A 12,245-nucleotide genomic window follows, 5' to 3' on the forward strand; every position below is an offset into this window, starting at 1 on the left:
GGGACCAAATAAATGACAACTGATGTCCTAAGCCTTTTGTGTTTTTCTAAACTATTTAAACCACTACAAAGAATCTCTGTCTCACTTATAACAAGAGGAACAAAAGGAAGCTCAAAGCCAGACACATACACAGACACACAGACAGACAGACACACAGAGTTTTGGAGAAAAACTGTCAAGAAAAAACACCTTCCTACATCTAAGAACAATAACCAGACTGTTTCCTCAGGGACAATCAAGATTCTACTTAGCACATCCAAACTGTTACTTGGGGGGATCTTGTTCAGAACACGGCTCCGAGAGGCAGACTGCCATCCAGAGGAGGCGGCAGACTAAGAGAGGAACAGATACTGTAACAGGAACCAAGTTTTAAAACATCACTCCTTTCACACCTACCTATATCCGTACCAGATCACTAAAAGCACACCCAGGGTAAACCACTCACACCTGACATGTTTACTACCTGTCTCCCTCCACTAGAAAGCTCACGCTAGAAGAGAATGGACTTTGTCTATTACCTAAACTTGCAGTGTAATTTCTAAGAGGTACATTATAGTTCTAAAAACACTTTTGCCAACATCACCTCTGGATACTACCAAGTGCCTCTCTTTACAGAACTGAAAGTGCTGAAAGGATAAATGAAACACAGGTTCATCTGGGAGGCGTGGAGCATCATTACTTCTAAGGGGGAAAGAGGAAGAACAGTACTCGGGGTCAGAAAAATTGGCAAAGCCAGTACTAAGCGTCACTATCAAAGCCCCCTCCTCACCTGTGCCTCGCCACCCATCACCACAAAGAGGGCAGCGGGCAAAGCGCTCTCCAGTCACCATTTTTGCTGTCAATAGAGATGAGCAAGCAACTCTGGAACCAAGAAAGGAGGGTGAGGAGTAGAGTGAAACCTCAGCACCCCCCACCCTGTCTCAACTATCCAACCTTTTTTCACAGCTTTATTGTGATATAAAATTTGTAAGTTTCCCTCCTTTGACATACATGTACAACCGAGTAGAGTTGATACATGTCTTTAGATATTTATTTATTTTTAAAATATTTAAAGTATTTATTCATTTGGCCGCACTGGATTTTAGTTGTGGCATGCGGGATCTAGGTCCCCGACCAGGGATCAAACCCAGGCTCCCTGCACTGAGAGCTCCAAGTCTTAGCCACTGGACCACCAGGGAAGTCCCTAAACATTTATTTTTAAAACAACATTTACTGGTCTTTTCTGTAATATGTGTTTATTACAGAAAGTCTGGAAATCACCAAAAAATATACAAGGACAGAAATTAGTATCACACATAATCCTACCAACTAAAACCCATTTTGGAGTTAACGCCTCCAGACAGTTTTCTCCATAGATATTGACTAAGACCTAAAATTGTGAAAAACAAATGGACAAGGAAGCATCAGGAAGCAAATTCTCTCCAGGAGGAAGCAAGCTGAGTAGAAGGTAAAAACATTTCAAGAGGGGAAACTAACAAAAGAAAACTAATGAGCCCTTGGAAGAGAGAAGAAAAGGGACATTTTAAAATAACTTGCAAGAGGACAGACTGAGGACTCAGTCTAATTAAACAAATAAGGAGAAACCATAAATATGGCAGCCACCAGCCACAGGGCACTGGCATGACACAAAATGTGGCCAGTACAATGAAGGAAGAGCATTTTAAACTTTATTCAATTTCAATTAATATTTAAGTAGCCATACGTGGCTAGTTGGCTACTGTATTGAACAACACAGCTTTAAAGATAAAACAGCCTATGATCTTAAGACATAATTGAACGTCAAACAAAATGTTTTAAGTAACTGTCTTCTGGAAGATATAAAAGCTAAGCAATAATACATCATCACTGACTGGGCTTCTCTATGGCGCTACCCAAGGCAGAGCCCAGGCACCAGTCTGCCTAAGTGGCTCCCTGAGCTGTGACTACAGCTATTCTCCAGTTTGTAATAACATAAAAGGGAAAGTGGGTCCAGCAAGCTTTCTCATCAGATCACTGCCCTGTGAATGACTCTAGAGGTGGCACCCGCGCACACATTGCTTCTCTAAAATCCTCCCAAGCTATGCTGGTTATTCCTCTAACTAGGCCTGAAGAAGGGAGGATTCTCTCAGGGCTTGCCAGTCTAGAACCAAACCACCTTGCTCAAGGCCAGCCCTGTGGCCAACTTCAAGCTCTTGTCCTTTCTCCAGAGCCCTTAAACCACTCCAAACTCACACTGGAAAAGGACCCAACTCTTGCCATCATTCCCACAGCTTCCTTGTCTCCCCCAAGTGCTCCCAGAATGTGACACCACAGATTCAAGCCAAGCTGACTGCAAATTTCAGAGGACCTACTGAGCCTTCAGTTCAATTCAGTTCAGTCACTCAGTTGTGTCCAACTCTTTGCAACCCCATGAATCACAGCACACCAGGCCTCCCTGTCCATCACCAATTCCCGGAGTCTACACAAACCCATGTCCATCGAGTCAGTGATGCCATCCAACCATCTCATCCTCTGTCGTCCCTTTCTCCTCCTGCCCCCAATCCTTCCCAGCATCAGGGTCTTTTCCAATGAGTCAACTCTTCGCATGAGGTGGCCAAAGTATTGGAGTTTCAACTTCAACATCAGTCCTTCCAATGAACAACCAGGACTGATCTCCTTTAGGATGGACTGGTTGGATCTCCTTGCAGTCCAAGGGACTCTCAAGAGTCTTCTCCAACACCACAGTTCAAAAGCATCAATTCTGCGGCGCTCAGCTTTCTTCACCGTCCAACTCTCACATCCATACATGATCACTGGAAAAACCATAGCCTTGACTAGACGGACCTTTGTTGACAAAGTAATGTCTCTGCTTTTAAATATGCTATCTAGGTTGGTCATAACCTTCCTTCCAAGGAGTAAGCATCTTTTAATTTCATGGCCGCAATCACCATCAGCAGTGATTTTGGAGCTCAAAAAAATAAAGTCTTCCACTGTTTCCCCATCTATTTCCCATGAAATGATGGGACCAGATGCCATGATCTTAGTTTTCTGAACATTGAGCTTTAAGCCAACTTTCTCACTCTCCTCCTTCACCTTCATCAAGAGGCTCTTTAGTTCTTCTTTGCTTTCTGCCATAAGGGTGGTGTCATCTGCATATCTGAAGTTATTGATATTTCTCCTGGCAATCTTGATTCCAGCTTGTGTTTCTTCCAGCCCAGCGTTTCTCATGATGTACTCTGCATATAAGTTAAATAAGCAGGGTGACAATATACAGCCTTGATGTTCTCCTTTTCCTATTTGGAACCAGTCTGTTGTTCCATGTCCAGTTCTAACTGTTGCTTCCTGACCTGCATACAGATTTCTCAAGAGACAGGTCAGATGGTCTGGTATTCCCATCTCTTTCAGAATTTTCCACAGTTTATTGTGATCCACACAGTCAAAGGCTTTGGCATAGTCAATAAAACAGAAATAGATGTTTTTCTGGAACTCTCTTGCTTTTTTGATGATCCAGCGGATGTTGGCAATTTGATCTTTGGTTCCTCTGCCTTTTCTAAAACCAGCTTGAACATTTGGAAGTTCACGGTTCACATATTGCTGAAGCCTGGCTTGGAGAATTTTGAGCATTACTTTACTAGCGTGTGGGATAAGTGCAATTGTGCGGTAGTTTGAGCATTCTTTGGCATTGCCTTTCTTTGGGATTGGAATGAAAACTGACCTTTTCCAGTCCTGTGGCCACTGCTGAGTTTTCCAAATTTACTGGCATATTGAGTGCAGCACTTTCATAGCATCATCTTTCAGGATTTGAAATAGCTCAACTGGAATTCCATCACCTCCACTAGCTTTGTTCATAGTGATGATTTCCAAGGCCCACTTGACTTCACATTCCAGGATATCTGGCTCTAGGTGAGTGATCACACCATCGTGATTATCTGGGTCATGAAGATCTTTTTTGTACAGTTCTTCTGTGTATTCTTAATACTTCTTAATATCTTCTGCTTCTGTTAGGTCCATACCATTTCTGTCCTTTATCGAGCCCATCTTTGCATGAAATGTCCCCTTGGTATCTCTAATTTTCTTGAAGAGATCTCTAGTCTTTCCCATTCTGTTGTTTTCCTCTATTTCTTTGCATTGATCGCTGAAGAAGGCTTTCTTATCTCTCCTTGCTATTCTTTGGAACTCTGCATTTAGATGGGAATATCGTTCCTTTTCTCCTTTGCTTTTCACTTCTCTTCTTTTCACAGCTATCTGCAAGGCCTCCTGAGACAGCCATTTTGCTTTTTTGCATTTCTTTTCCATGGGGATGGTCTTGATCCCTGTCTCCTGTACAGTGTCACGAACCTCTGTCCATAGTTCATCAGGCACTCTGTCTATCAGATCTAGTCCCTTAAATCTATTTGTCACTTCCACTGTAAAATCATAAGGGATTTGATTTAGGTCATACCTGAATGGTCTAGTGGTTTTCCCTACTTTCTTCAATTTAAGTCTGAATTTGGCAATAAAGAGTTCATGATCTGAGCCACAGTCTGCTCCCAGTCTTGTTTTTGCTGACTGTATAGAGCTTCTCCATCTTTGGCTGCAAAGAATATAATCAACCTGATTTTGGTGTTGACCATCTGGTGATGTCCATGTGTAGAGTCTTCTCTTGTGTTGTTGGAAGAGGGTGTTTGCTATGACCAGTGCATTCTCTTGGCAAACTCTATTAGCCTTTGCCCTGCTCCATTCTGTACTCCAAGGCCAAATTTGTCTGTTACTCCAGGTGTTTCCTGACTTCCTACTTCTGCATTCCAGTCCCCTATAATGAAAAGGACATCTTTTTTGGGTGTTAGTTCTAAAAGGTCTTGTAGGTCTTCATAGAACCGTTCAAGTTCAGCTTCTTCAGCGTTACTGGTCGGGGCATAGACTTGGATTACCGTGATACTGAATGGTTTGCCTTGGAAACGAACAGAGATCATTCTGTCATTTTTGAGATTGCATCCAAGTACTGCATTTCAGACTCTTTTGTTGACCATGATGGCTACTCCATTTCTTCTAAGGGATTCTTGCCCACAGTAGTAGATATAATGGTCATCTGAGTTAAATTCACCCATTCCAGTCCATCTTAGTTTGCTGATTCCTAGAATGTCGACGTTCACTCTTGCCATCTCCTGTTTGACCACTTCCAATTTGCCTTGATTCATGGACCTAACATGCCAGGTTCTTATGCAATATTGCTCTTCACAGCATCGGACTTTGCTTCTATCACCAGTCACATCCACAGCTGGGTATTGTTTTTGCTTTGGCTCCATCCCATCATTCTTTCTGGAGTTATTTCTCCACTGATCTCCAGTAGCATATTGGGTACCTACTGACCTGGGGAGTTCATCTTTCAGTGTCCTATCTTTTTGCCTTTTCATACTGTTTATGGGGTTCTCAAGGCAAGAACTGAGCCTTCAAGTCCAGGCCAAAACAGGACAAGCCTCCCAGAGTGAAGCAGTAAAAACATACAGCCCCAGCACTTTCTGGCTGGCACTTCCCTCATGCACATGGAGATGGTACCAGAAGTAAGAACAGCAGCAGCTTATTGGCTCAGCTAAGAAACTGGAAATCTAATTTAAAAGGAAATCACATAACCACTCATGTGTCCAAAAGATCTGTAAATCAATACATGTAAAACGGTCTCTGTGAAAGTCATTCTGTTTCTGACTTAAGGAATCTGAGCTTCCGCAGGGACGGTGGATAATATTACCCCGATAGAGAGGCTATTCTATTACAACACTCACAATGTGAAATTCAAATCTTCTAAGGTACAGATACGCTTTTCAGACTTTCAGTGCTAGGGAAATAATAGAAATTTCACCAGGTCTCTCTTTGATCAATTACATTTACTTTATATCTATCGTCTAAGAAGTACTTTCTCCTATAGATCTATAGGTCCTATTTAATCAACTGTTTCTTTTTCTTTTTTTCTATTTTCCAGCCATACCACGAGGCAAGCACGATCTTAGTTCCTCCACCAGGGATCGAATTCATGCCCCCTGTAGGGGAGGTGTGCTGTCGTAACCCCTAGATCACCAGCGAAGACCCTGTCCTATTTTACATGTATTTCACCCACATATTAAAATGGATAGTCAGTAAAAGTATTCCCAATCAATAGATCAAAACACCAAGGCATTGGAGAATTTGCCCCAGCACACAGGAAGAACACACAGCAGTATATACTGGCTTGCCTAGTGCTTTCACAGTTAGAGGGACAACTGGCCTCAAGGGCCTTCATGAAATTAACACTTCTACTGCAGGCCAGTCATGCCAACTTGGCCATGGTCACATCCTTTTTTTTCTAAATGTGGTCTAAAGGAGAAGTGCCTGATAACCACTGAGCTCCTTCCCTAAGCATACACACAGATAAGAATATGCAAATATGCTCTGGGCTCAAAGACAAATGTGATACAGTTCGTGAGTGACACAGCAGAGCACATGCTGTCCCCTCACAGTCAGTTTGACAGAAAGAATTCTGTACACTTATGAAATTTAATCATCTTTCTGTCTCTCCTACTTGCACAACTCAAAAAGAGGAAAGAATATGAGGGGAAACGTCACCATACAAACATCATGGAGGAGGAATCAATGAGACACTAAAACCCTTCCGGTGACATCAAGCAACTTGCCACCTGGTGCTGACGATGATGCCACACCACTGTCCACACTCTGGACCACAGACGAGGCAGCACTCCTAAGCGTGGAGTGGTGCCGACTTCAAAAGCTGTGAAATTCACAAAGGAACTATTATAACAGACCTACCCACTGGTTGTTGTTGTTTAGTCACTAAGTCCTGTCCGACTCTTTATGACCCCATGGACTGTAGCCTGCCAGGCTCCTCTGTCAAAGGGATTTCCTAGCAAGAATACTTGCTTGCCATTTCCTTCTCCAGGGGATCCTCCTGATGCAAGGATCGAACGCAAGTCTCCTGAACTGGCAGGCAGATTCTTTGCCCCTGAGCCATCAGGGAAGTTCAGAATCTTAACAGCCAATTATATTTCACAATGATTACCTCTGGGGAGTAAGAACAGACATAGGGGCTTTCCTTTACAATGTTTATCTTTCTGTACTGCTTGAATTTCTAATCATGGACGTGTATTAATCTTTTTATTTTAAGCCACAGAGAAGTCATATACAGCTTAAGAAATATGGTCAGTGCTACTGTAATAAGTTTGTATGGGGACAGATGGTAACTGATGTACCGTGATCATTTCGTAATGTATGCAAATGTCAAATCACTATGCAGTACATCTGAAATTAACATAACATTGCCCATCAACTATATTTCAGTGAAAAACTTGAAATTCCAGGTGAGAAGAATAAAAATCTACTTTTTTCTGGAAAAAACATCTTTTTGTTTTAAAAAATACTGATTAAAAAATGGTAATGAATAGAACAGTTTAGTTATTTTTAAAGCCAACTACAATATGCTCTTCATTCAAAAAAAAAAATAGTGGGGATTCTGAAAGAATTTAGTAGCTGTTAAGTCAGAGCAGAGTACATACTTGAGAAACAATTTTATTTAAACATCTAATAAAGGGAAAGCTGTTTTTTTCCTTCTCCAAAAGTACATTATATTTCTACAGGGATCAAGAAAAGGAGCATGACATTCCCTGCGCTCAGCTTTTCAACTCTCTTCTCCACACCAGGCAGAGGATGACGTTTTCACAAGACTGAATCCCACGACATTTCATACATACCTAACCTTGGGTCATACAATCACACTGACATTTCTCAAGTGCACATAAATCACAAGTTTACGTCTCATTTGAGCTTCACGAGATGAGAATGTTAATTCAAGGTGAAATTCAGCATGCCGGATACAGAGTGCAGACTGCCAATATACTCTAAACAATGTGAACAAGTATACCAAGGAGACCTCAAATTAACTGGATGGCTCTAATAACGGGAAGGGCCAAGAGCAGGCCATTTTCTCCCCACAGGGTGTTCTTTTCCATCCTGCAGATAAAACAACACGCTCCAAACAGCCCAAGTGTTCCACAAGGAGCTGGGAGGCCCAAGGGTGACGGGTGGAAAACAAAGTCGGAGCAGGACAGCTGACAGTCCCAAGGATTGGTTAGTGGACAGGACATGACTGCATGCTCCCTGCAGGTGACAGCAATAAGCCAGCCTGAGGCTCTCACACCACGTCAGCATAATAATTCCTGATCTCATCAGGATGCCTGGCTGCTTCTTGGGCAAAAAATTTATCCTGTGGACCTCTCGGTGACCAAAAGGGACAGACTGGAAATCAATAGCCATCGGTGATTTTATTTATCCTCCTTGCTGGCAGAGCAGCTTCTTGTCAGTAAGCTTATGCCTTTTCAATCTAACAAGCTAGAGAAGGCAGCTGTCCAAATGTCACCAAACGTAGTGATTGATGTGAGGGAAGGGCAGGCAAGCCTGAATTACTCACACTGGACCCAGGGAGGAAGGGACTCAGTGCTCGTATATTTGAAAGAAGTAGATGAGGCGATTTCAGCCACAGATGGGCCTGCACAGAAAGAGAATGGCAGGCATGCTCAGGACCAGGAGGGGTAAGCCACCACATACTAAACTCCTAGTTGAGTCTGGTGTGTGTTAGGGTGTTGGCCAAACCAAACCAAACTAGTGTGGCTCGTGATTGCCCTGAAGAAAGGACAGAGAAAAAAGAAAGTAAAATCAGTGAAGCGAATGCTGAAACACAGGGACACCAAGAGCAGAGGTGGGCTGCTGGAAAACAATCCAGCATTATCTAAAAACATTCCAGATGTATATCCTTCCAACCGCAACTCCACCCCTACACACAAAGACATCCTAAAGAAACTTTTTCGAGAAGTGCCAAGAGTCCTGGACAAAAATATTTATAGCATTACTGTTCGTGTTAACAAACAGGAAACAACCCAAATGTTCATCAAAAGGAGATTTACGATATATTCATACTGTGAAATTCTTACTCTTTAGGGAAAGTATTTTGAGTTACCATACAGCATCAATGATTCTCACAAACTTAATGTTGAGTTCACACACACAAACACACACACAAATATGTCACAGAACACATACATTATGACAGCATTTATATAAACTTCCCAAAACATTCACAACGAAAAAACATTGTCTAGAGATGCACATACGTAGTAAAACTAATTTTAAAAGACCTGGAAATGAGGGACACACAATTCAGAATGTTTACCTTTGCAGGGGGAAGAAGGGGATGTGGCTGGGAAGAGGCACCCAGGGCTCCAACACACCTCTAATGCTCTTTTTCAAGCTGAGTCAAGGACAGAGATGTGCTTCTTGTCATTTTTTTTAAAGTCCTCTCTAGGACACACATCATTTTGTATGCATGAAACAATTCAAAATATAAGCAAGCTGGAGAAAAATGAGTTGAAGATGTAACCAAACCATGCTCCCTAACCTCCACTTACATGTCCATCTGCCTAAGATGGGGCTTCCAGAGTGAGCAGCAAGTCACACTCCAAGACAACAGAATCAACTCGGTTTAGAGGTGACAGAAAAAAAGACCACCTTCAGGCACTTCTCTGGGTTTCCTGGGTGAAACCAACTCCGCAGTGTCTAGTCAAGGGGTAAGCTGTGAGACACTGCACACTGTCCCCAAAGAGTGTGAGAAGACTGCCTTGCCCATACAGAAACAGAAAACAGCTCCAACTCAGGTATATTTTACCAATGGAAAGTCCCCAGATGGTTCCAACAGACAGAGGAATGGATTGCAGTTAGGAACAAGGCAGTAATTTTATGTGGCCCTGCAGGGCTAGGAGACTATGTGACCGGTTACTGGGGGCGGTGAGGAGAAGATGAAAAATACACTTGAAAAACACACTAAATAGGACTTTTTCAAGGCCATAAAAGCCCAGACAGAATGTGTGTACTTGGAGTACAAATGGACGTGTGTTTTGAACACAAACTAGAAGCCCTAAGGGTTACCATATGGGCTTTACCTGGCAGAAGGTGACAAGCGAGTCTGGCACATGCCAAGTATATTGGGAAATAATAATATCTAGAGAGATCTATACCACATCCATGTAACACAGGTACAGCCCACGGGCGCTGGCGAGGCAGCGGAAAAAGTCTGTGACTTTCACGGGGAAACGGACAGGAAGGCCAGATTCTGTCAGAAGGCCCAGGGCAGAGAATCCAGTGGGCCCCGCTCTGGGAGGGGAAGAGGGTGGTCCCGGCCCGAGACCGAAGGTGGGCATGCCAGGGGAGGGCGGGGTCCCCTCGGGAGGAGTCCCCGGAGGCCGGGCAGGGAGGCAGCGAGGCAGCCGAGGGGGAATCCAGGGCCAGGGCGCCCCCCTTGGCCGACGGGACGGGGAGGAATAGGAGGGCGGGGGCCTGTCACAGCCCCGGCTGGGCGGCCCCCGAGGGCCTGGTCGCCCCCCGCCCGCCGCTCACCTGGGCACGCAGCTGGACGAGCTCCGGTCCACCTCCCAGGTGGCGTACAGGTTCATCTGCACGGGGGCGGGGGTGCGGCCTGGCCCCGGGCCGCCGGGAATCGCGGAGCCTGAGGCCACCGCGACGGCCATGGAGGTGGAGGTGGACGAGGACGAGGAGGAGGCGGCCGCCGCCGAGGTGGACGAGGACGACGAGGTGGCCTGGGCCAGCTTGGGGGGCGTCGGCTGCTGCGGCGGCGGCTGCTGCTGCGGCGGCGGCGGCTGCGGCGGGGATTGGGCGACCCCGGGGCCCCGCTGGCCGCTGCCGCCCCCGGCGCCTCCGGGACCACCGCCCGCCCCGCCGCGTTCCGCCATGGCCCGGCCGGGGGCGGGGAGGCGCGGGGGTTACGGGGATCGAAGCGACGGCCGAGCGGACCGCCCAGGCTTCTCCCGCGGCGGCGGCGGCGGGGGCTCGATTCGTCTGCCCAGCCCGCCTGCTCGACCGCGCGAGCGCGAGCTGCACGCACGCGCGGGGCCTCGCGGCGCGCGGTCCTCGCGCTCGCCTGCCGCTGCCTGTTGCGGCTCGCGCCGCCGAGACACTGGGTGGGCGTGTCCGGGGAGGGGGCGGGGAGCCCCGGCCCGCGCCCGCCCCACCCAGCGCCCGGGGGCGGGGCCGCGCTCGGGCGCGCGCCCCGGGCGGGCTAGTGGGCGCGCGTGCCCCTCGCTCCTCGGGGGAGGGGGTCGGAGGCTTGGCGCCCTTCGCCGGGTCCTCTTCTCAAATTCGCGGCCCGGCGGCAGCCCGCTGAACCTTGCGGCCCATTTCTCTCCCTTCTCGTTCTTTTCCGCGGTGGCAGCAGAGCCAAGCGGAAACCCCGCTTTTCCGGGGCGCGGTCCCGGCCCGGAGAGGGCTGCCGTGGGAGCGCGCCTCGGCCCCCTCGGGTCTGTAGACCTGAGGCCCGACCCGCCGCCCGCCCAAACCCACTTTCCGACCGGCGACCTGGCGCCGGTCCTGCGGCTCCGGGGGGCTTCTTCGCCACGACCTGCAAAGGGCGCGATGGGGACCCAGCGGTCGACTGGGCGCCTCTGGGCCGGGCAGTTTCCGCCCTCTTCTCCCCAGCGTGGCCAAGGGGGCTCAAGGACCTAGAGTCCAAAAGGCCTTTGGCACGGGTGAATTCTAAAGCTAAGCCCTTATTTTCTGACCGCGATGTCCCCCTCCTAAAGAACCATTAGAGTCCCAAGCCCCCATCTCCGCCCTCAGTTTCTTATATTTGGAATGTTTTTCTGCCTCATCACTTACTGTATTTCTACAATCTTGTTCCTTATGAGGTCTTGCTCAACTGCCTTGTCCTCCCCAGAGTCACCCACACTCCCCGCTCCAGAAAGCATCTGGAAGCCTCCCGCGTGGCAGCTCCTCGGATGGTGCAGTTAACACCAGCATGAGTGCTACAGCAGCACTGTGACTTCTCTCCCCAGGGCTTGGCAACCGCCTGTGGGACCCACGGGTCCAACCCAGTCCAGCCTGTCAGAAAGACTTCCAGGGACACGGGGTACTAGAACCTGGGAAAGCAGCCCCCAACCACGCCCCCACCTCCTAAACCTAGAGATGGCTGATGAAACCACCCAGGGGCTCATATGGACTCAGGACAATGTAGAGGTTTTGAGCTGTGTTCTCTCCCAGGTGAGGACCTGGACTCTTAGCCACAAGGTCTGTTAGGAAGGCCTGACCTGGCCTACTTCCCAAGCCCACTGCACTTCCTCCGCCCAGCTGGGCGCTAAGCTGGCTATTTTTAGTCCCCAAGGACACACTAGTAAGGTCAAACCAGACCCGGAGGTCCTTCCCCCAAAGCCTTCCTACAAGAGCGGGCAGTGGTTAAAAAAAAAAGTCTCAGAGTGGCTTTA

At 47.3% G+C, this 12,245-nt stretch overlaps 1 protein-coding gene across 2 annotated transcripts in view; it reads right to left on the reverse strand.

Moving 5' to 3' along the window:
• The window catches only part of PACS1 (phosphofurin acidic cluster sorting protein 1), a 153,150-nt gene extending 142,224 nt beyond the window's left edge, over positions 1–10,926 (reverse strand). For both annotated transcript variants that reach the window (XM_081532197.1, XM_081532196.1), the window contains exon 1: positions 10,369–10,926. In XM_081532197.1, coding sequence (XP_081388323.1) covers positions 10,369–10,721 — 353 coding nt within the window. In that variant the 5' untranslated portion in view covers positions 10,722–10,926. The remainder of the gene's footprint in view (positions 1–10,368) is intronic.
• Positions 10,927–12,245: the final 1,319 nt, after the last annotated feature.

Source organism: Giraffa tippelskirchi, chromosome 10 (assembly GCF_054371585.1).
Source record: "Giraffa tippelskirchi isolate mGirTip1 chromosome 10, T2T-mGirTip1v1.2.pri, whole genome shotgun sequence".
NCBI classification, from domain to species: Eukaryota; Metazoa; Chordata; class Mammalia; order Artiodactyla; family Giraffidae; genus Giraffa; species Giraffa tippelskirchi.